Source organism: Anomalospiza imberbis, chromosome 6 (assembly GCF_031753505.1).
Source record: "Anomalospiza imberbis isolate Cuckoo-Finch-1a 21T00152 chromosome 6, ASM3175350v1, whole genome shotgun sequence".
Lineage (NCBI taxonomy): Eukaryota > Metazoa > Chordata > Aves > Passeriformes > Viduidae > Anomalospiza > Anomalospiza imberbis.
Window position 1 is genome coordinate 25,997,713 of NC_089686.1, and position 24,947 is coordinate 26,022,659.

General features: G+C 35.6%; 1 protein-coding gene across 12 annotated transcripts in view; it reads right to left on the minus strand.

Moving 5' to 3' along the window:
- Nucleotides 1-24,947, minus strand: part of NPAS3 (neuronal PAS domain protein 3) — a 597,093-nt gene that overhangs the window by 165,937 nt on the left and 406,209 nt on the right. For 10 of the 12 annotated variants that reach the window (XM_068192941.1, XM_068192939.1, XM_068192940.1 and 7 more), the window contains one exon: nucleotides 13,766-13,855. The exons of the other annotated variants lie outside the window; for them this stretch is intronic. In XM_068192941.1, coding sequence (XP_068049042.1) covers nucleotides 13,766-13,855 — 90 coding nt within the window. The remainder of the gene's footprint in view (nucleotides 1-13,765; nucleotides 13,856-24,947) is intronic. 12 annotated transcript variants of the gene reach the window in all.

Below are 24,947 nucleotides of genomic sequence, written 5' to 3' on the forward strand. Positions count from 1 at the left end.
TTCCAATAAAAGCACACTGAGACTTGTCTGAGTCATATGCCACTGAACAAGCAACCACTTCTTAAATAGATCAATACAAACATTCTTTCCATTTACTTCTACAATCTACAAAGCCCTATGCTTATGATCGGGGCCAAGGGTGTGATCTGTACAGTGACTCATGTGATTCATATATTGGTGTGATTTTGCAGCTGCAGAATAGGAGCCAAAATAAGAGACAGACACCTCACCAAAGTTGTGCATTTCTGAGCTCCTTTTTTGCTCTTAGATCCTCTAAGATGTGAATAACTAGACAGCCTGATTGCTTATATCTGGCACGCAGTCTCTGAGCTGTGATGGAAACATGTGCTACTGCCATGCATAAGTGTGTGAGAGGGGCCAAATGAATATAGAGGTCTGTCTAGAGGGATTTCAGTTTCCATGGCCAAATCTCATTAGATTCCATCCTTTGCAAACAGATTCCAACCTTCAACAGTTAACAGCACTAACCACACTGCATCTTCCCCCAGTAAAACTAAATGTTCTTCATCCTACCCTAGCTCTCAAGGATAGCCATGGCCAAAAATCAGAAAACAAATGTAGGTGCTCAGGGTTGTAAGGCTGCAGCTGGACATTCCTTACCTCCTGCTAATGTGGGACAGTGTAGGACAGAGGTAAAGAACTTTTCAGCACACCTCTGAGGTTCCTCTTTCAATCACACACCCATACAGATTCATACACAGAGACATATTATATAAAAATATATATGCATGCGTACTCTTAGCTATAAAGCTAATGCTGTAAGGCATCCTGTGTTTTGTCATTATACTAGAGCACTATTCAACACAACTAATAGAATATATATAAAAAAGAAAACTTGAAAGTTTGTCTTTGTAGTAAGTATGAATGACCATTTGGATTTATTTTCATTAGCGGGGAGGGGGATGGCTAATCATCGATGTAGCATTTGTAAAAGAGCAACAACTTTTATGGCTGAATTTGAAAGGTGAAAAATATTCATCCCTTGTAAACTTCCCTTCCATTGTGAAATGAGATTCTCATAGTCACCAATCTCATTAAAAGTTAAAACTGTGCCTGCTTAGCATTAGCAAGGAATAAAAGGGTAAGAAATGAGGTGTCTATGAGAACTATAGCTATTGACATCATTGACCTATAAATACGTCCTCTTCAAGCTGATATACAGCAATTCATTATCCCTGTTTTGATATAATTGCTATTACTGAAAGCCCTTTGCTTTCAAGTGTTAATACAACTGCAGTTCATTTTTCAGATAATCTGCCAAAAAGAAAAAACTAATTTCTAAATATTTGATCATAAAAGTTGTCCTCAGCTTTTACAGATAATTTAGTCAAATAATATCAGATAATCTTAGAGCAGATTTAACAGGAAATTGCTAGGGACTCCATCTAAGCAGCATCCATTTGCACTTATATAAATGTACTGAATGTGTAGGAAGACTTTGACAGCTTGCCATATGTGATTTCATTCTGTAGCCTACCTACTTTACCATCAAAAGTTATATCCTTTGAAGCATTGCCAGAATTACTTTAGCCCAGTAGATATGCTAGATGTGCCCTTTAAAAGCCGTATCATTTCCTTTCTACTCTGACTAGTTCAATGTAGCATCTGCTCAACTAAATTCCTTTGAAGGTTAAAACCAAAAAAATTCCTGTACTACAGCTCACTAAGATGTCCAGTGTTGAATGAAGACCATGGATGCAAGAGAATAAATATGACTTAAATGAGACTATAAAAGACAATCAGAAAATTATCAGCTATCATGGGCATATTATAATTATACATGCACAGAATAAATATTTGCATTTCAGGAGATGCAAGCATTTTATTTAAAATAAAAATAAACTCTGCATTTTTTACTTCAAATCCATTACGTTGATTGTTTATATGCAAATTCTGATATTGCCGTGACATGGATGTTAATGCCATAATAAAGAATATCACACATCATCAACTTGATTCAAAATAGCAAATATAGATATGAATGTATAATCTCCTTTAAAATCTTTGGGTTTTGCAGTTATTTTAAAAGACAGGACATTATTTTCACAGCACCTTCCCAGCTGTTCTAGATGACAATGAAGGGATAGGCCATATCATCTAGGATCACAATGAAGCTGTGACATTTTAGAAATATTTTCAGCTTACCTCCTTTAATTTCTACAAATGCTATTTAAAATTGAGGACTGGTGGTTTTTACTAAAGAGATGAATGGATTCCAGAATTATATTATTTTCTTGGCTGCTAAATTGGAAATGTTCCAAAACATATTAAAATTGTAGTGTCCTTTTGTAGTCTCTTTGTCCTGTAAAAACTCTGCAGTGTCAATTTTAATTAATGGGTTGTAAAAATTACATTTAAATACATTTATATACAGGGTTTTCTTTTTCCAGTTTTACTTATTATTCTTATTACTTCACAATAATTTGCACCCTCATTAGGGAGGTTGCAGACTTTGCTAATCTGTAGGGATTTATCCCAAAAGCATCATGAGAATGCAGACTGGACTGGGTCAGATCTAGTCACATATCTACTCCAAAATAGGTAGAGCGCGAATGTGTTGAATACCTCCTAACCACTTAGAATGGAAAAAACATAATTTGTTTTGAAAATATCTATTTTAGTTGCTGTCCATCAAACACATAAGAACTTTCTTCACAGTCACAAGTGTACATAAACCTTTAGGAGTGTAGTGATATCAAAAAAGAAAAGGAGAATAGAACAAGTATTAAGGAACCTACTTGTATTTAGCCAAAGAGAACATCTGGAATAAGTTCAATTTGAAGTGCACAGAATTCTTTCTGTGGACACATTTTTACCAAAAAACAGGAAATATAAATCCTTATATTTGCAATAAGCATGAAAGAGAATCCTATCTCTAGAAACTGGAATTTGTTTATGTTCATTTCAGTGACTGAATTATTATCTAGTAACAATTCTTCCCCTGAACTGCTTTCTGTTGGGAAGGCATTGCACACTTAAGCAACAATACATCCAGACTTGATCTGGGAGCTAACAAGGAAGACAGACTGAATCAGAAGAAGATAGGAAAGAGATGATAAAAATATCACAATGTTCACCTTTCTCAAACATGCAACTAATAAAATATATGCCTTTTCCACTACATTTTTTAGCCAACCCCTCTGATACTGAAGTTTGTTATGTCTTTGGAATGCATCTTTCTCAGTGGTTAAACATTAACTCATCTGCACACAAGGTTGCAGTAAATAGAGTATACACCAATTGCAATTAACGCAGGAATCCTCTAAAATGCCTTAACATGATGTTGAGGTGAATTTACTCAATCTGAACATATAAAATTGGAGACAGGACAAGGAAACTGAGTTATCATATGACCAAAATATTTTAAAACTTGCAAGCAATCTGTAACAAATAAGAAACAAAAAGAAGAAATTAGTGTCACTCTTATTCAAAGTACTAGTTGCTTATAGGGATGGAGGGATTGCTCATTAACTTACAGAATATATCTTCATTCTCAGTGTAAAATAAGTAACATAATGGCAGTATAGAGTAAAATGAGAACCACTCAAAAAATCTGTGAAATCTCTTCATTGACTTACAGGCTGTGGATCAGACTCATGTTATGTCAGGAGAAACAAACATAGAATGGAAAGCTACTGCTTCTCCAACTAGATGAATGAATTTTAGAAAAGGAAGCATGTCTTCCTACAAACTTTAAGTCATGACTCATACATGCAGCTTTAATACATAGAAAAGATACATTTACAATTTTCATCATATCTTTGTTATGCATATGTTATGGAAGTTCAATAAGAATACATGGATAGCTCCATTGTTATTCAAGGAATCTCAGGAATGCATACAGCTTTGTATTTACCACTTCTGCATGAATAAGTGCTGTCCCAAATGAGACATTTTTCTGAAATGCAGTATGAAAAGGTAGAGAGTATGCTTGAATGTAATGGCTACATCCTAATACAGCAGTACTCAGACTAGAAAGTACCTGTCACCCAAAAGACCCAAAGACAGGATCTCAAACATAAAATAATTAATATAGATAGTAATTCTGTCATACATTTTATTAGTATAAGGCCAGAATTATTAACACAAAGGCTTTAAACGTTATCTGGAATACAGAAGGAGCAGAATACACCATTAGTTTATAGATCCATGTGATAGAGAAATAAGGCAGTATTTCCCCTTTATATTTTACTGATGCCAAACTTTATATTATTGCCCATCAAGTGGTTTGATTGTAGTTTCAAAGGCTTTTTGTAGAATCATGATATTCCCAAAAAGTCTCAGACAACTCCTACATATTAAAGTACATTTTTAGCATTAATGTAGTTAATGGAAAAAGAGGACTTGAAAATACAAAGTCACAAAGGGTGCAACGCCCCCTGAATATTAATAAGCCTTTTAAAATATTATTTTCATATATCTTGAGTATGAACCAGACTCACTATTTGAGTTTATGCTGGGCTGTGAGTTCTGAATATCAAAGGTTAGCAAAATTTCGCTTGGTTGCTGAGGAAGAAGCAGCATGTCTCCTCACCAGTCTGTTGCTGAGTAGGGGCAGTGTGCTGTGTTTCTTCTCTGTCTTCCCCTGCCTGTCTGCTCACACTAGAGAGGCATTTCTTTTGTCTGTCCCCTCATATTAATCTGATTTCCCATCCCTCCAATATATGCTAATGCTTTCTGTCTCTAAAGGGAAGATAATTCCTGCTTTTAGACAGTCTCTTCATTGTTGAAGGAAGAGATATTCTTTCTTGCCTCTTTGCCCTAAATTTCTAATTCTGGGCAAAGGAAATTTGTCACTTCACTCTGTTGCCACGTCTGAGCTCCTGTCTGGGAAAAATGAATTCCTAGTTTCCTACCACCTCATGAGGTGGTCAGTAGAATTACCCCTCTGCTGCATGGCTGGTTTTGGCTATGCCAGCACTGCTAGAGCAGGCCGTGTGATGGGGTGGGTTCTTATGTCAGATTTTGATAGCTTAGCCTGTAAAATGGCTTTAAACTGGCTCTTCTGTGAATTCATCTGCAGAGGAACCTTCAGTGAGAGTGCCATGGAAGAATAAGTAAACATCATCCATGTGGAGCTGAGTTACTCAGGATGAATGCAGACAGCTCTGAAGGTATGAGCAAGCAGCAGAGAGAACTTTTAATGTGAATGCTGTTGAGGAACTCAGCTGAGCAAGCAAGATAAAGTACTGGTTCACAGAAGCTTGACGAGTTTTCTGCTGCTCTGTTCCCTGTCCCCTAAGTGCAGAAAGCAACCTGGGAGCTTTCTCTTTCACGCTGCAATTTAACCAGGAAGCTGCTGTCAGCTGCTGAGCAATTGGAAGCACAGGCAGATGATGTCTCGGATGGCATCCTGGTTCAAATGCCAGAAAGTATACAGGGAAACATGGAGTTAAAATGCTAAGCAGCATAGGTCTATTTTAATGCTGAAGATGAACAAGGAGTGACAAAAGAATATAGATTAATACTGGAAGAGTAATAGCACACAGACATGATTGTCTTGAATTTCCATTACAAACCTTGGGGATTAAGCACCATTAGCCTCTGACTTGGGAGGTTCTCTTGAGTACCTCCCATCTGCAGTGAAGACACTCTCCACAGAATTTGGAATGTTCCTGTTTTCTTACCAATCCTCTCTTCTCAGAGTAGTATTGCTCTGTTAACTCTGACTGAACGCAGAGCAAGTAAAGTCCTGACCAAGGCTGTAATAATACATGATGTTGGCAAAAGCAGAATAAGATGTATTTCCTGTCCTTTTTCTGAGCTGCTTCCTGATCTTGTGCTTTCATATATGCAACCCCTTAGTTAGACTGGTAGAATTGTCAGTGAGGATTTGCAGCTGAAGATATCATGGAACCAATCTGAGTTTAAAGTAACTTTTTTATATTTCATTTTCACAGCATTATTTTTTAGCTCAAAACCATTCAGTGATTGTATTTTTAATACATATGGGCACTGTTTTATTCCTTTCATAACCTTAAACCAAACCTTGAGTATCTGTGGATTGACCCACCCTTCTCAAGTGCTTGGAATGGAAGCTCTATCATGGAATTTCTACTGCTTCTCTGCGACAAATCTTGAATCATTTCATAAAATGGAAAATATTTGAATTATGAATTTCAGTTTCCCTGACTCAAATATGGATGTAAAAGAAAATCAAAGTTTATAATCACTGCATTTTATAAGCAATGAAAAGCATATTTTCTTACTATTAATCAAAAAATCTATGAATAATAAATTTTTTTTAGAAGTGAAATTTTCATTGCTCATGAGAAGAATGACGCTTTGAATTTACTCTTAAAAAGTAGAATACTTACTTTTCTTTGAGGGTTTTTTCTCCTCATCTCTAATGTGTCCGAAAAGCATGGAAAATACCTTTAGGGCAAATTTGTATGTTTCTCACCAGTAACTGTTTCTTTTTTTCCCTCAATTATTCCACAGCTGTTTGTTTTACAGAATATTCACCAACTTCCACATGAATATGTTACAATGCAATGCAAAGAAGATACTGAAAGTACTCTGTAGCTAATCTGGATAATATGAATATTAATTCAGGAAAACTTTTTAAATTTGCTTTAATAGGAAAGAGAAACATAAAATATCTAAATTGTCTTACCAATTTTCCCCAGATATTTTGATTAAAATAATCTGAAACCATTGCATCCATCAGGAAGCAAATGGTCTGACTGCTCATGTTTTCAATCTTGTTCAGTACTGGAAAGAGTTAAGAATTGCAATGAAAATACAATTTTTTTTTCTTTAACAGCAAATGGTAGAAATTATTAAGTGACATAAAAATTCTTCAGCCTTTAAGTGTTAAACCAATGAGGCTATATTTTATTGCATGGAGAATCTGTGATTCATTTTAACCAGTGAATCCCTTCTGCATAAAAGCTTTCAGTGTTTCAGCCTCAATGGCTGGTAAAATATGTTCAAAAGAATAAATAAGGGAAACATGATTCTCATGTAAAATGACATTCTGGATTCCTTTAGTTAACTCAACAGACAGCTATATTCAGTGGAGCCTATAAGACAATTCTGTTGGCAGTATTTAAACACACTGTAGAAGAAGAAGCAAAACAATGTGATCAGTAACAATAAGTTAATTTCAATTAAAAAAAATCATTAAAGCATCACCATGTATTGCAATTGGACTCACTACAAAGTGACAGTCAGCGGATTATTCCACAGATTTCTAATGCTGAAAATTCTGATGGCATTTACAAGCATAACCTTTCAACTCTGAGCACATCAATAGAGGCAGACAGTGGTTTGAAATATGATTCCTTGCAGATAGCATATCCTCATTCATCTGACTGTGGTGCTCTGTGCTCCATTGCACAAACAGCGGCTCACCCACTTCTGAGAGGACACTAATAAAAAAGGCATCAATTTTCAGCTCTAGTACTACTGTGATCTCTTTATATGTTCGACATCCAACATTAAATTAAAATGCTGTTATAAATCCTACTTTCTGAATCTGGAATGAGTGTTGGGTTTTTGTCGCATGAGACTGCAGCAAATCTTGTCAAAAGCAGGGAAGCACGTCTTGTTCACTCAGAATTAATGTTGTGGATGAAAGAAGGAGGTAAAAGAGGTTGAATACAGTGAACTGTGGGTGTAAAAGGCAGTGGGTAAAGCAGCTTTGGGGTACCAAACAGAGCATAACATTTGCTGCTTTCAATAGATTCCTAGTCAGTAATTATAATTAACACTTACTAACTGCACATGAGGAATAGTTTGTTCATTATATAAAGCATTTTTAAAAATCCTGCAAATTTTAAAATGCCATTACTCATCACAGTTTGGGCAATATATTTCTCTTTGCAAGACAAAACCTGTTTTTTAATGACCAGATAAAATAGCCTAAGTGTTTTGGACCTCTTCATGACCATATAGTGAAGGTTGTTACAGAGTGTCTATGCAAAATTATGCATATTGATGTTGATGTTCAGGACTTCTGTCAGGTTGTCATTTGCACTTGAGTTGTCTTTAAAGTTCTTGGGTTGGGATAGGGATTAAAAAAAACCCCAAAAAAAGAACATAGAGAAAAAATGATTAGGTACTGATTAAATACTGTGGAGGATGGCAAAAACAAAGCTGTGAACAGTCAGTGTGATAAAGAAAGCAGGTGGGATATTTCTGCTATGTAGAAGAGTGCCATATATTTTGGAGTCTTTCAGCTGTATCTGATAACCTCTAATGCCAGGTATCCTTTCTCCTTTAAGAGCTAAGCTAAGCTACACTAAGAAGGCAATAATGTCCTCAGCAAAGATACTGTGTCTATAGATATTTTCCCTTGTTCAGTTCATTCATAATTATGAAGAAAAGAAACAAGCTTGCCTTTTTGGGGGTGGGGGAGTGCCTTCAAGAGTGGTTCAATATCTGGATCGAACAGAGGAACTTTTTCCCCCTAAGGATCCTGCCTGAAGAAACCTTGACATGCACAAAGTCAGAACCTAGACAAAGTTGCCCTGGTGAGAACGATAAGGTCACCCGTGGGATTGCTGAGATTATCTCTGTCAAGCACTTGGACAGCATGCAGTCAAATGATGCATCATGCAGTCATTTTCGGGGGGGAAAAATCAATTTCTTCAGCAGGTCGCTATTTGCTTTTCAAAGTGCCCTTGTAGGCCTTCACCACCAAGCATTTATCAATTTAAATGTTGTAAATTGATAATGTGCCACTGTGCCTTGTACTGTTTCTGAATTATTTTGATACTTATATTTTCTTACTGCTCTCAAAATCCTCAGAGCTGCTCTATTTCAATAGAACTCCTCCCTTGTTCACTTCTTTTAGTATAAAATACAGCAGTAAATTAATATTCTTACACTGAATGTTAAGGGAAAAAATATATTTAAAGCTCCACATGATCAACACAGAATTTCCCAGGCTTTTATTTGCTCTTTTTAAAGGGGAAAAACTTAAAAAAAATCAGTGCTAGTGTACCAATTTACTGTATGAGCACAAACGATCATTTTATGTAGAAGTATTTAAATTCAGAACACTAAAACAATGACAACATCACAAAAAAAGGAGTAAGTTCACAATTGCTTATGGTCTGGTTTTGCTTAAAAAAGGTTCAAGTTCTGGATTTTTTAAATTTTTTGCATCATTATTATTATTATTATTAGTTTGTTAATGGCATAGAAGGAAAATAAGACAGAATTTACAGAATCAGTGCAAGTGTCAAGACTGCTTTATATTATTTTTTAAGCAAACAGAGCATAAAAGCAATCCTTTAACCATCTACTAACCTCAACTTGATTTGCATTGAAAAACAGGTAGAGCATAGTAGTTGAGGTTTGTGCTTCGTAAAAGCAAAAGAAATACATGGCAGTTGCAAAGCATTCTTAACCTCCAGTGATTTATTGGCCCTCAGCCAAGTTATCAGGGGAATCTAATTCTTCTTTATTATTCAAATAAACCACATTTGGCACCATGGTTCCTTTTCAGAATAGCTTCACAAATAGAATGAGTACTGTCATTTATTTGACCTTGTACTTCTGTGCTGTAGCTATAATTTTATTTGCCATTTCATAGAACAAACGCACAGAAAGGCAAAATAAGGAAATATGCTACTGGTAACAGAGTACACATGTAATATACTTGTTGGTTTTGCCTGCTTTATTTTCAAATAGATACATTCTCAAAATTTTATTCTTGTTTTCTTCCTTTTTCATCTCTATTATCTATCTCTTATTATGCCAGCAGCTGCACTGTTCATTTTTCGTGAGCTCTCTTTTCAACAGGCCAATCTGCTCTGTGTCCTGGGCAAGTAGGAGCAAAGGTAGGATATATTTTACTTTAAGATGTGGACCTCACAGGCAGGAAACAATGCATACCATCCTTGCTGAGTACAACTATTGCAAGAGGTGATTAAGAACTTGTTTCCTGAATGCAAAAGCATCCTAGCCAGATTATTAACTCATAACATTTTCTACTGAACCTGAAACATCATATGTCAGGCTATTTTATCCTTTCTGGATAACACATTTTTATTCTATCTGTTTCTGGATAGACTTTTCTCCCTTTTGTTACTATTTATGTTTCATCAAGTGTTTGGTCCAAGTCTCAAACACAGACACTTTTCAAGAGAATTGAAATCTGTTAGGGAAGCACTCACACTGACTTCTAAGTGCTGGAAGGAGTGATTTGAATGCCTCTTCAGTGGTTAGTCATTTTCTTTTGAAATCTCATCCCATTTCTAAAAGGAAATCAGGGACTGAGGGTTTCAAAGATGGAAGTTACCCTGATATCAAAAATTACCAACTGACTTGGAAAATGTATGGGACTAGATATATATGAAGAACAAACATTTTTACATCACTACAGAGATCCAGTGTAAAAAGATGTTTGTATTGGCTACACCATCACAGATCATATTGTCCAACCCAAAGAAGAAACCCTGGCCATACTGCACATTTCTAGACATTTCTGGGTCTTTCAACAAATACTACAGTTAATGAAAGAACTGAAAAGTATGTTCACCTATTTCAGCTTGCCTCAAGTATAACTGAGCTACGGCAACTGACACAGACTTAAGCCAATATACATAGATTCTTTAACTGGGAGATTGTTGGTCCATTTCTCTTGCTTTGACTCTTTACCTTCTCTCACTCATTATTTTCAGCTAACTCTCATTTCCTAAACTTTGAAATGTACCTCTGTTCTCTGAAACTGATCAGATTGTAATTTCACAGTGTGGTCTGAAATATACATCTGCCAAACTAGCTTAAAATTCTGGGTTAGAATTAGCGGGAAGATAAATTATGCAAAAAAATTATTCAAAATATATATGTTGATGGGTGTCTACATATAAGTTATATTCATTGTATGTCAAAAGTGTATTTATTGCAATTTTTGTTTACTGTTCAAATATACTGTTCCTTTTGCCAGGGGTAACTTTATTATCATAATTTTCAGGCTACCTTCCAAGATATTGTTTTATCAGATTTGTTTACTATTAGTCCTGCAGCTATCTTAGAACATTGGCATCCATTTGTTTTGCACCGCTGGCTCTAAATGCTCAGAAAAGAGTAAAATTGACTACCATAACTGTTGTCACCTGCTGAGATTCAATACAAGAACTATTTTCCTTTATCTAGGAGACACGAGACTTTGCTTTGCAAATACAGAATATAATTTACATTATGTCCGTGCATGCTAGTTAAAAAAAAAAAAAACCAAAAAACAAAACCAAAACAAAAAACCAAAACAATACCAAACAAGGATGAAGTCTTGGAGAAATAATTTGACTAGAAAGTAAGACTTCAAAGGCAGTACTTGATGAAGCTATTTCAAATAATAATGTACATCATAATGCCTTTAAGTGCAACACTGCCTGGAGGTTCTATATAAAGTTTTGGAGTATCAGCATAGGGTATATCAATGTTTACTTGCAGTGCAAGAAATACAAAAACACATGTATCACATAGCACCAACCCAGAAATTCAGAATTCATGAGAATTTTAAGATTGGTAGGGTGAAAACTGTAGCATTTCCATGTATATTTAAAATATGGTTCTAGGGATAGACTTGCTAATATTTTTAGCAACAAATAAGCTGTGACTAGTGATTTAGTAGGAAGTAGCTACAGATCTTTTAAAATTATTAAGAGACTAGCGATATAATTCTGTACCAAGAGAACAATATATCAAAAATATATAAATACTGTAGGTCTTAGAAATACAAAATGTCTCCATAAAGACAAAAGAGAAGAAAAGCAAAAAACTCAGATATTTTAGTAAATCTCAGTAGGTTAAATTTATTATTCTATACAAAATCAGAGTACTGGTTCTGATTTTTGGTAGTTTTCCCATCAGTAATTTCAGTGGTGAACACACGGAAATATTTGCCCTGATATTTCCAATACTCTAACATGCACAGAAAATTGCTTCATTTATCTGAACCCTTTCATGAAATGTATATGGATCAAGATGGAGTGTAAAGTCTTAACAACATGATGTGAGTTCAGAGTAAGGAAAGATTTATCAACTCTATAGTTTGAAAGACAGTGGCAGAAAATGCTTTTAACAAGAGACTAACATAGGGTTAAAGCCAAATTTTTCTTGAACAGATGATATTTCAGATGGCCACACTATTCCAGATGCATCAATTTCCTTGAAAATCCAATCCATATATGTGCATATGCTGTGCTGGCAGGAGGACTGACTGAAATGGCCAAAACCCAAGAGCTAATATTCTTTTGGCCAGAATAATGCAATTATTATTTTCCTAGCTATCAGTCTAAGCATACAGAGCCATCTGTTATGCAAAGCAAACATACACATCTCAATTACAGAAAATGCAGTTGCCTTGACAGAATTTGGATTACACCACTAACCAGGGCTGTAAAATTTGTTTTAAGCTAGTGTATAATGGATGCCTTTCAGGAGTTTCCTAATTAGCATTTACCTGCTTAAACTAATTATCCATCCTTCTTCTTTACTGGCTTATTAGACTTTGTTGGATACTATGCATAAACCAGATTAATATGAACATAAGACAATAATAAACATTAAAGTTCCAATTCTTTACTGTATTAGCAACATGGTGGTGCACCAATTTCAAAATGTGAGATTCTTGCTACTAACTCCCAAACAGATTAAATCAGGGATTAAAGTCTATTACAAAATGAGAGACTTTAATGAGAGACAAGAATAGTGACATGAGCTAGTAACAGCTCTTGTTTCCATTTCTATCATTGGGTTTGCCAAAGCCAGCACAAAATAACAATTTATAACAGCCACTTGCTTGCATGTTCTTTGAGGACTTAATGACCCCTATTCATATTCCCACCTGATACTATTTAAAATTAGTCTTTTTTTTGGTCACCAAATATTAAAATTTCCCATTTAATTGTAGGTGGGGTACAGCAAAACTGACAGTAAGTAGCCTATGCAAATAGTTGTTTTCTCATAGCTGTGTGGGTCCCAATTTAATGTAGCTGAAATAAGTATTATTTCAGTTTTTCTTTTTCTCCTCAGGGTGACTGCAGAAGAAGTAGATGGTCACTCTCTGAAAATCATCATGCAAAATATTTCTGCTTCATTTCTAAGTAAAAGCAGAAAGAAGCTATCCTGCCTAAATATTTCTGAATGCTGCAGGATTAGGAATAAGCATTAACAACTAACTTTTGCCCCACTTCTGCCCTGCCTTTTAATCTTTGAAAAACAGTTGTCAGCAATTAAATGAAAAAAAAATCTCAAACCAAAACCCCCCAAATTACTATATTTTATAAATTCATCTTTTCATATTAGTGAGCATTGGTGAAAGCATCAAAATGTGTCCTTGTTGGAACCCTCCCTGCAAGACATTTTAATGGCCTCTTTCAGCATTTCTTGACTCCAAATGACTCCCTGTCATCGTGTCAGCTCCCTGGATAATGCAGGGTACTCCATAAACATCCAGTAATAGGACACAAGGGAAGTACTATTAGAGTGTCCCTTTCCTATCAGGTATAGAGGTTTAAAGTTCAAAACAACTGAGAAAAGAAACTTCATTTGTTCTCAATAAATTAATAATGATCCTTTGTGGCAAAAAGTTTTCTTACACATCTCAACATCCAATACCATCGACATGCTTTTCACTTGTGTCTCAGGATGAACAGGATGCAACTTTAAACAGCTAATTCAATAATCCATGGAAAACACAGAAACCAAATTATTATTTCCTTAATAACAATAAACAGAAGAATGCATCATACGCAGTTATGTTCTAGAATTGAAAGCATGTACTTACTTGGGACAGGCCTAAATAGATGGAGACAGTTTCTGAAATGTATAAAAATTTTCCTTCTTGATTTAGTGCAAATACAAATCCATCCAGGGACTACAGAATAAGAGGAAAAAAATAAGTGAATAGATTAGTAAAGAATTCCAAACTACAAATAGAAATAAATTCAAATAAAGGCATCACAGAATAAACTGAGGAAAATATTCTCACTTTTGTGAGAGTGGTTTTAATTTGAACACTTAAGACAATTCCTTTCTATTCTGTCTACATATTAATAAACATCATATGAGTATATTACTAAGTCCAAGTTGATAAGTATATTACTAAGCTATTTTACTGCCATGCTTATATCTGCCATATACTATATAAAATTTATCTCGTTTGCTTCATAGAAGAAATATTAAAAAAAAATTCATGGAGAAACAAATAAGGAAAACAAATAACCTTCCAACTGAGCAGTGTATATAAAAAAAAAATCACCCCCATTGCTCAGAATCAAAGCAGAGAATTTCCATTTCCAAAAATTCAAAAGGAGAAAATAAAAACCCTGCCATCACTCAAATCACTGTGGACCTCAATAATTTGTAAATTAATTGAGGATTACACACACATGCACACACATGCACGCACACCATTTTCCTTTTGTGAGACAACAAAGCCAATCAGCAGATTACTGTCAAATGTGTTTACAGCTTAGGTCTATGCTATGAATTTCATTCTTTTGGTGTAAAAGTCTAGATCAGATTTTTCTTTGTCAGGTTCAAGTCTTTGGATGTGGTTTCCATTGCAACTGCAAAAATCAAAATACAATTACAGCGATTAATGCATACCTTTTGAAACTCGAGTGCACTTAATAAACGGAGGACTACATTCTAAACTGACACAGAGTAAATCACTCCAGAAGGGAGTATACCTCTGTGAATAATAGTAAATCTTCACTAGGAAGAAACTACCTTCATACACCATCCATGTCTTTACCTTTCTGCCTTTTATGAGGATGATATTTGGCAAACAATCATAGACTATTGCAAAAGTCAAATCACAAAATGCCAGGAATTAGAAATGCTAAAACAGCTTAGAAAGTATGAAACAGCTCAAATGTTGGGAGGAACAAGAAAAAATCCCAAAAATCCCATCCCAAATATCCCCTTGTGATAAAAGAACATGTAAAGGAAATATTAACTGTATAATTTGAAAGATTAGCCTAGTTTTGGAAGGAAAAAGCACATAAATTTGATGGAGACACATGATGACAAAATCATGTATTCACTCCTTTGCAAATACACCACAGTGATTTCTGAGGGATTTTAATATTTTTATTCTTCTGCTTCTTGATTAATTTCTAACAGGCTGCTAGTCAAAGGCTGTCTTTGGCAAAAGTTCACCCCCCTCTGATGTAGTTAGTGGTGGAATTAGTGCAAAATCTGAGTTTTCTAAAAATAATAGACGGCATATTGGAAAACAAACCCTCACTAAAGACACTGCATTAAAAAAGGCTCTAATTTATATTTATGAATTAATAAAAATGTAAATCTGTATGGATCTCCTTCATGTAAAAACATTTATATTATGCAAGTAATTTATGGCCTCTTATAAATCACCATCATTTTTTTCTCAAATTATTAACATCACTTCCTTGAATTTTTAGCATCAATAACAGGTGGAAAATTTGGAACAGTGAAGTTCAAACTTAGATCGATACCAGGACAATCAAAACCTTTGCACATCTGATCTCTCCCACTATGTACAATCTCTTATTCAGAAAAGTAAATCTTTAAAGGTGTTAAAGTATTCCTGATTCTCTGTCCCATGTTCCTTTGAGGAAACCGGTTTAATGCTCTGTTGAGCTGAGAACCATGACACTGTCTCCCTGGCCACCTATACAGAACTCCATTCTCCGCCAACATCAAGAAATTGTCACACTGACTCAGACTGAAGGCCTGCCTGCAGCAGTCAGTTTCCCTGGCTCTGACAGTATGTACAGAGATGCTTCAGGACAGTGGAATAGCCACAGGCAATGACAAGCCTACCAGAGGTTTCTAGCTAACCTGTTCTTAGTAGCTGGCATAATTGTGATATCTTCCTTTCTTGAGGAAAGATGTTTCATAGGTTATTTGTGTATCATATAAAAACAACTTCCTTCCTCTCAGTTTTTTATATAACTTTTTGTGTGCCCCCTTTGCTCTGTTACTTGAGAGAATGACATACAGTTTAAACACATTTGTGATCTGGTCTGCTTAGCACACTGCATTGGTGTGTAGTTATCTGGCATATCTAGACAAAGTTTTGTAAGAACCAGAAAAAATAATTTTCTGAGTCACTGATGTCTTTTCTGCTTCTTTTATACACATCATCTTTTTTAGGAATTCAGGCTTAATGAAACAAGTGTGAAGAAAGCTTTGAGTATTGATAAGGCTGAAATGTTTCATTCAGTGTAGTTTTGAAATTGGCTGAAAACAGTTTTGCTGGAAAAAAATATAAACAAACAAGCTATCTCTAGTTGACATAGCTGTTCAAAGAAATTTCAGCCTCCATGGCTAAAGTTTGAAAGTCATCAGCAGCTGGAAGGGTGCTGAAATGAGAAGTGTTAGTCACCTTAAGCACTTGCTACTTTTCCTTGCCATTAACTCTCATTCTCTCCTTTCCTTTAAATAGCTTTACTTTATTAGCTTTGTTTGTTTAGTCTTTCTTTTCCTCTTTCTTTCTGGAAGAATATTCCTTACTTTTGCCCCCAAGTTTTACAAGGGAGGTAACTGAGGAGGCACCACCGAAGGACTGGCAGGGCCAATGCAGCATACCAACACCTTGGATTTGATTAGACACTTCCTGTGCCATAAAATTTGTTCATTAAGCCAGCTGAGACTAATGAGTCATGGGCATTCTTTCTCCATTTCTTTTTCCATCTCTCTGAAGCTATGGTTATGTGCAACTACTGACCAAATTCAGCATTTTGTTCAATAGAACAAAATGGAGAAGTTTATTTAATTGTATTTTGAAAGAGCCACTGACTAACAGCTAAAGGACACCTAACTCCTACCATGCCCAAAGTACAAAAACATTAGAACAAAAGCCCCAAATACTAAGCTCAGAATCCAATACCTAAGAAAAATGACAATAAAAATGGGAGGGGAAATAGCCATCTTCCAATGCAAGGCAGTTCCTCCCACCAGTATGAAAGGGTTGAGACGGACCATTTTTGTGACAATGTTGTTGTTCCTTTTACAGGTCAAACAGTAGTTCTGAAGGACTGCCTCATTCGTTATTCATAGGTATTATTTATGAATATTTATTATTTAAGTAATGCGTGTTGAAATTTTTCAATTTTTCATAAAGCGTACGTCCTTTGTGCGTGTCAAGAGAGCAGCACGCTTCAGAGAAGGTGCAAGGCAACATAACACAGGTTATGTTATATACTGGAGAAGAGTATGTGATACCACTGTATACTACATATTCACAAACAATTTTGTTTTAATGAGAAATATCTGAAAGTATTATTCATATTACTTATGTATAACTAAGGACAAAATAAATGAGAGAAGAGTAGTGGATTGAGTCAGCTTTCAGATACCACTTTTGAAAGGAGCACCACAGTACTTTCCAGCCAGAATTTCTGAAGCGTTTCAATGTAGTTTACAGGCAGAAGGATTTCTGTTCTGGACATTCCAGAATTAACTATAATGTAAAAATAGGGTCTGAAAAGGTAACTGTGTTTTCTTAATGTCCTGCTTTCGTAGAAGGAGAGATCATGAATACAAGGAAAAATTTCTTGACTTAATTTTTCTCTTTTATTTTTTAAAGTAAATGAAGCTGACTGTCATAAACCTACTCCTATCTCATCTAGTGTGGCAGCTGAAAAAGGGTCAGGGTGACCCCAAACGCTGATTTTGAGCACAATCCAATTTAAGGTAGACTGGCAACTTCTTGTTTAAAACTATACTTACTGGCTTTATGCAAAATGTGATTAAAGCTGAAGCTTTCTATTACTTTTGATTTCAGAAAACCATTATGTATTATGCTGTTTCAATCACCACAGGCTACTTTTTAATTTATTTTTTTTTAACTGCCCCACTGTTTTCAACAGGCGCCAATTAAGATTCTGGGGTCAAAGGGTTAATTACATCTTCTTACCCACTATGTAGAATTTTCTGATTATTAACCAAGGTTGGATTAAGATGAAAAAGAACCGACACAAATGTTAATGCTTGCCCCTCCTCAAGAAGATTTATCATAATACCATGCTGTAATCTATATGCTCTCTTCAAAGCTGTTAAAGAATGAAATCTTGAAGGGAACACTAAAATAAATGCTTTAAAGTCATACAAGTATATGATTTATTGAAACAGTTTTCTTTTTCCTGAAAACTGTTCTAAATTAGCCAGGCAGGACTGATACAAGTTTTTCTTTGTCACATACAAGCAAGTCAATATGGTAGACATGAAGGAAGTGAGACTCAGATTTAAAAGTCACTAGCTACAGCACCCCAGAACAATAATGCAAATTATTATAATTTATATCCTCTGACATCAGAATAACACAAAAATGTAAAGCACAGGTTTTTAACCCAAAATACTCACTGCCTTTTACAGTATTTGAAGCATAGTGAGGTTATTTCCTTTCAGGATATGAAACCTAGTGTACCACTTTGACCGAATACACACTTATGTATAATGCATCATAGTAAATGGATTTATATTTGTCAGAGGAATTTTGTCCCAGCCATTTTTGCATATTCCCACTACAGGCAAATTTAATTCACTGGATTCTTACTACGGTGTCCTTCTGGAGAATATCCTCATATTTCACACTATCCATGAAGTCCCTAATTCTTTCTAGTGTATTCCAATGCTTAAAAAACCCCTGTTACCCTGACCTAAACTCCAGTTAGAGTGAAGAATTACCAGTAGGCTAGGTTATTTTAATGACAGATTATTTTAAACTAAGCCTTCACCATCTGTTCCACCCCCTAATTATGAATGCAAAAAGGACATATTTCACAATTACATCAGTAAAAAGTAAGATATACATGATTTAAATGCATGCATGTGTTCTTTGTCCAATGCAGCATGCATCTGTGATGCTTTTCTCATTCAGGCTCTGATCAGGAGTTAGGGGCTGGAGAAGGGAATGCTCCCCCTGGTAAAGCAGACTAATTGATATACTAAACTTTTTCCTGGAAACCAGATCATCTTAATTAGAATTTTTCACTCTTATAACATAGTGATATTATAACTGGAGCTGAGCATTTATTTAAGGACAAAGCCTGTCACCAATTAGACATATAAAATTCAATATTAGCAAAAATATTTCACTCTTTTTTTAAAAGAGAGAAAGCACTGGATGCAACTGACATTTATGAAAGAACATAGTCCCTCTCTTATAATATACATACAATTCCATTATTTATTTTTTGATTGAGTCACAACATGGCTTAAAAATATGATTTACTATAGAAAGGAACAAAAAAGCAAGTTTCATTTCAACATGGCAACAATTTTTGGATGGAGGGTTAAAATGAAATAAAAGGCATAAATGATGGCTAACAGAAATCTGGCCTCAGTATCCATCTTCTGTGCTCTCATTATTAAGTTATCAGAGCAATATCCTCCAGCAACCTCAACAAACATGCAAAAGCATAACTATTTAGGTGGAAAATCTGACCTTGGGCTTTCACAATTAAGTACTATAAGACAATTGGAGTATTGTGCTGGGAAATAGGATTTTACATGGGATATATTTGATACACATGAATAAGAATGAGCAACTGAAGTTTGATTATCTAATGACTTACACAAATCTCTAAAAGCTTTATTCGTCCTCTTCCATCTTTTTAATCCCTTGCAAACAAGCAAACAAACCAACCCCAAATAAACAAAACAAAACAAAAAACCCACCTCCAAACAAAAACCCAAACAGAAAAAATTTAAAAGGCATAGGAATTATTTCAGCCTTCCTTGGGCTACAAGCTTTTTTGCCACCAAACAAAAATCCCAACAGAAAACACATAGTTTTCAACTCTCATACTGCTGCCATTTTTTCAATCACAGTCCACCATAACAGTTACATGGCTACATGACCATAGACTCCTTGTGAATTAATGACACATACTTGGCAACAAGGCAGCATGCATTTGGCACCAAAACAACTACAGTAAAAAAGATGAGGTAAGAGGACAAACTCAAAGGATGTGGTTAGTACGGACTTTGATGCCAGCTTCCTAATTTGTCATTTTCGTGCTCTTTGCTCGTGTGGTCAGGATGCAATTTATGACAACAAGGGAGTGCCAAAAAATAAATTTGTCAATAATAAGGAGGTCTGCTTTATAGCTCAAAGCCAAGAAATGAAGGAGGAGGAGTAAACTTTACTGATTCCCTTGATGCATCTTTCACAGACTTACAGAATAATTATGTTTATACATCCAAACCAGCAAAAACTTGCAGTGGCAGTTTTACTACTTGATTAGAAAAAAGCATATGTTATTCCAGAACAGAATGATTGCAAAAGTAGAAAGCGTAAAAGAAAAAAAGTTTAGAGGCAAGAAAAATATTTAAAGGTGGCAGTCAAGTTCTTAAGATGTATTTCCTGGACTATTCACTGACAATATATTGACAAGTATCAGAGGTAACTTTGAGAATCACAGCAAGATTACAAATCTCTAAGTGATGGATGTTCAAGAAAAAAAAATCTGAGATTAAGAGTTTGACAATTTTTTGAGTACAAAAGCAATACATGACTTTTAGGAATCTCCGCCACATAGACAGAAGTATTATTTTTTTCTAAAAGGCCATTCTATATTGCTGAATAATCTCAAACCACCCTGGGAAGACATGTATTAAAGCACTGAACTTCTTTATGATTTCTGATGAGTTCCTAACCTTTCATTATTTAGGATTCCTAGAGCTCCTGGTGCTGGTTCCAGACTCTTTGGACAGGAGATTGTGATGTCAATAACTGCATGCCATGTAATGCAATCAGGTTTATTTATTTAGGATGAGATACAGAGATCTCATACAGAGATTACATTATGTATCTCTTCCCCTGAGAAAGTGATCACTTTGGGCCAGGATTAAGTATACATCTGTGGACTGCCTTTGTTTTGAATCCATAGTGTTTGAATGTAAGTGGATCCTGCCCTTTAGGTGGTACAAATATTACAATAATCTATGCATTTCTGCACTGAGAGGTGCTGCCCTGAGTAAAGGACTTGACAAAATATGTACCTGCATAACATTTACTAAATAAGTGCCAAAAGTGAAAGAGCAAGGTGATGCAGCAGCAGGAGCTAAGATATACAGAGCTGGCAGAATGAGGTCTTGAGTCCCCAGACCTGCACCCCAGACCACACAGCAAGAGATTGTGGGAACCTGATCTGACTGAAACTTTGGGCAAGTAGAAGCAAAACTGATTGTGGGAACAATAAGCATTTTTGTGACTGTTATTGTTTCCTAAGCTGCAACTTTGAAGCCCTTTTATGTTATGTATAAATATTTCAGTTTATGTAAGCTCAATTCAAATTGATCTTATATTCGGTGTGTATTTGCATGTTTGGTTAGCTTTTCTGTCAATCTACACAACCTGACACTATGTGAAAGCAAACAGATAAAGGTAGATAAATATCAGCTGTCCAAAAACCTAGGTGAAAAAACTAAAAGGAAGAATTTTTTATAGAGAGTTAATCTCACTCTTAAAATATCACCTGTGCACTCAAGAGGTACTCAGATGCTGTGGTGATTGATCCTGACAATTGGCTTGCTAGAATTCGACCTCTATCCCAGACCTGAATATGCGTTCTCACTTGCCTCACACAATTTCATACATATGAAGCAGAGAGGCTGTGTTCGAGGAAGAACAGGATGAGGGGCTTGTGTTTAGCATATTTAATCTATTAGATGGCAATACATACAACCAAAATAGATTTGAACGAGAAATCGAGTTGAGTTCTTTGACTAGAATATCGTACTGATTTATACTCTTGAAAGAAGAACATCTTGAGAATACTTTCCAGACAATGGAATACAGATATATTAAGAACACAGAACATTAAGAATAAATCCATAGTCTACCCAATACAGTGCTGTTTCTAACTGTAAGTTACATGGAAAAAAAATAAAAACTCATGTTCTTATCTTCAGCCTCTTATTCCATGTTATAATGCAAAGAAGACAGAATCTGGTCCTAATCTGCTAAGAGTTCCTCCAGCCGTCATTAATCCTTGAACTAATGCAGGAGATCCTTTTGCTATACCCATTCTTCCTCCACCTATGGGAGTGTGGAGCAGTTCCACACATGTTCCCTTTGAAGTCTTCTAGGATCCATAGCTGGGCTAAATTGAAGCAGCCATTTGCTTTTCCACTAAAAACCAGTACATAAGTCTCCAGAATTGTTACTGCCTTTAAAATCCCTAATCTTGTGATTTGAATCCTTGAATCTGGACTGACACAAATCAGAACATAATACTTACTAGCAGCTGGGTTTATTGAGACATGGAAAAAAAGGGAGAGGAAAAAAGCCCACAATACTATAACCCCTTAAGGTTTGTATTTTGAAGTGGTTCTTGCAACTCTGAAGATTGTTTCCTCTACTCTGCATGTCTTTGTCTGTCTACCCCACTAACAGCATTCAAATCCATGGTGAGTTTTTTTTCAGATTTAACAGAGGTCTTGGAGAAATTCCTACAGGTTTAGAGAAAATGGATTTAAAATGGAGGTGAGACCTCTGAGAGCCTTTGCAGCAGTAAAAGCTGGACTATGAGTTTCTATTAGACATCATGGAACAGAGACCTTTCAAATATCCTGATCACTGAAAAATACTCAATTTACACTGTCTGAAGGCACAAAAATCAGTAGAAGACAGAATACAAATCTACACAAAACTATGCTGTGCTATTTTGGTTCCCACAGAAGCTTAGATTTCCATTCACTTATCTGTGCAGGGAATACAGAAATACTACAACTACATGGGACAAACAAATTTCTGAAACAAATTGGATACTTCATTAATAATAAAAATATTTCAAAATCTTCTCCTGAAATAATTATCCACAATATCTACATTCTTCACAGTAAAGTTGATATCTTTATGTTGGTTTGCAATACTTTGTGCAAGGGTTTTCAGCTTACAGAGCTTCAGTCCAGACAAAAGTGGGAAATGCACATTTATGTGAAAATCAATTATCTTGAGGGAACTGGAGGTCTGGTCCTGAATGAATGTGAGGAAATCAACTCAGTTTGCCGCTACAAAACACTATTGCTATGTTGACCTTCCACTTCTGTTTCACAGCTGGAATATGAGACCAGGTGAGAAGACAGTATGTTGGTTTGCCATCAACAGGTCTCTAATCTCACCCTAGGCTATGAAGAAATACTGTGTTTCTCTCTCGCTCCCTCCCTCTTTGCTTTTTTTTTTCCTAAGCTCACCTCTAATGCCTGTGTTGGTAAAGATAAGTATGGATTTTGCTGTTTACCAGCTCATTGCATAAATTCAAGCATATCAACAGCACAGAGCAGCTCTTCAAATGAAAAAGGTTTATATTAGTTTTAAAATACAAGCTAATATATTACACTGGCACCTCTGACTGCTGTGATAATTAAGGGTCTGTTTGTATTTCCATAATAAAATCCTATTCTCTAGTGTGGGGACTGGTAAGTGAGTTATGATTTGTCCAGAAGCCAGAAACACAAGGTTTCAACTAATAATATTTTTTTTTTCTTTTAGAAACAGAAAATGTTCATCTGTATTTTTGTATGGGTTTCCAGTGTGCAGCCAAATTATTATGCTATTCCCTTAAGGAGTGCCCTGGATCAGCTGCAGCATAAAGTATCAGTAACCTGCTCATCAAAAGGTGCTCAAGACTTCCTTGGAAGTGCAGAGTACAGTTGCTGTTGTTGTGCCAATAATCCACAACACTGCATTATCTAAAGAGCCCTGAATAAGTCTTGACATCACCAATTCTCATGCTATTTATTGCACATGTCAACAACCTATATGTTGCACCTCGTGTCCCAAGTAGGTACTGGCATGATTGCTCTCCACTGTTACTATCTGATTCACTCCAATTTGTAAAACCTGAAGCTTAGTCTCTCCCTAATATGACTGTGGTAAAAGTGCCTTCAAAAATGAAAGTGATGACAGAAAACTCCTCCTCTTGCCAAATCAAATGTTAGCACCATTTTCCTGTTATTCAGAATCACTCAGAGAAAACAAAGGAAACACTTCTAATTTCTTATTATGATGCTTTATATATACAGTGTTTAAAGTGTAAGTGTAGCATCCCAGTTTTTTTGCTTTCATTGTGATGTTTTTCTTCTTTCTGCTGTCATATATTTCAAGATAAGCATTGCTGGAATTAAGTTCTCCCTCAGAAGTTTCCTGCACCAATTCTGCAATGAAGTTACTATGACACCCACTGATATCACAAACTAGTATCTAAATTACTAAAGAAAAATCATATAATACAACAAAGTTCCATATATTTGCAGCTGTCACCCATCTTCAGAACTGTCTACTTTTAGACCCTAAGCAATAACATCCGTGTTTTCCTGATTTTCTTCACCTTTTCTCCATCTTTTTCCCTTTCTTTAAATCACTGAAAAACTTCATTAAGCCAAAATCAAATAGAATCATAGAGTGGTTTGGGCTGGAAGCGACCTTTAAAGGCCATCTATCTCCAACCTCCCTGAAATGAACAGGGACATCAGTTAGATCAGGTTGCTCGGATTCCCGTCCAACCTGACTTTGAATGTTTCCAGGGATGGGGCATCCATAACCTCTATGGGTAACCTGTGCCAGTGTTTCATTACCCTCATCATAAAAAAATTTCTTCCTTATATCTACTCTGAATCTACCTTCTTTTAGATTAAAACTACAACCCCTTGGTCCTATCAAACTGCGCTGCCAGTGTTTTTTATGCTGCCATGCGAATGTCTTTGCAGTTCAGACTTTGTCCCACTACCATGCCCAAATGAACATGCTGCCTGACACACCACACAGAAAGAAGTATGGAAAGACTTCTGCATGTAAATTTGCCATTTTAATTGGCAGCAACCCCTCCAACTTAAAATAAATAAATTTAAGTGGTCATGCTTTAATGAGTTCCGACATATATCTGAAGTTCTTCAATCTGTTTCCAGTCACTATAGTGAAAAAGAAATGGTATTTTATCAGTCATTCCCTGACTCTGGTTTCAAACCAG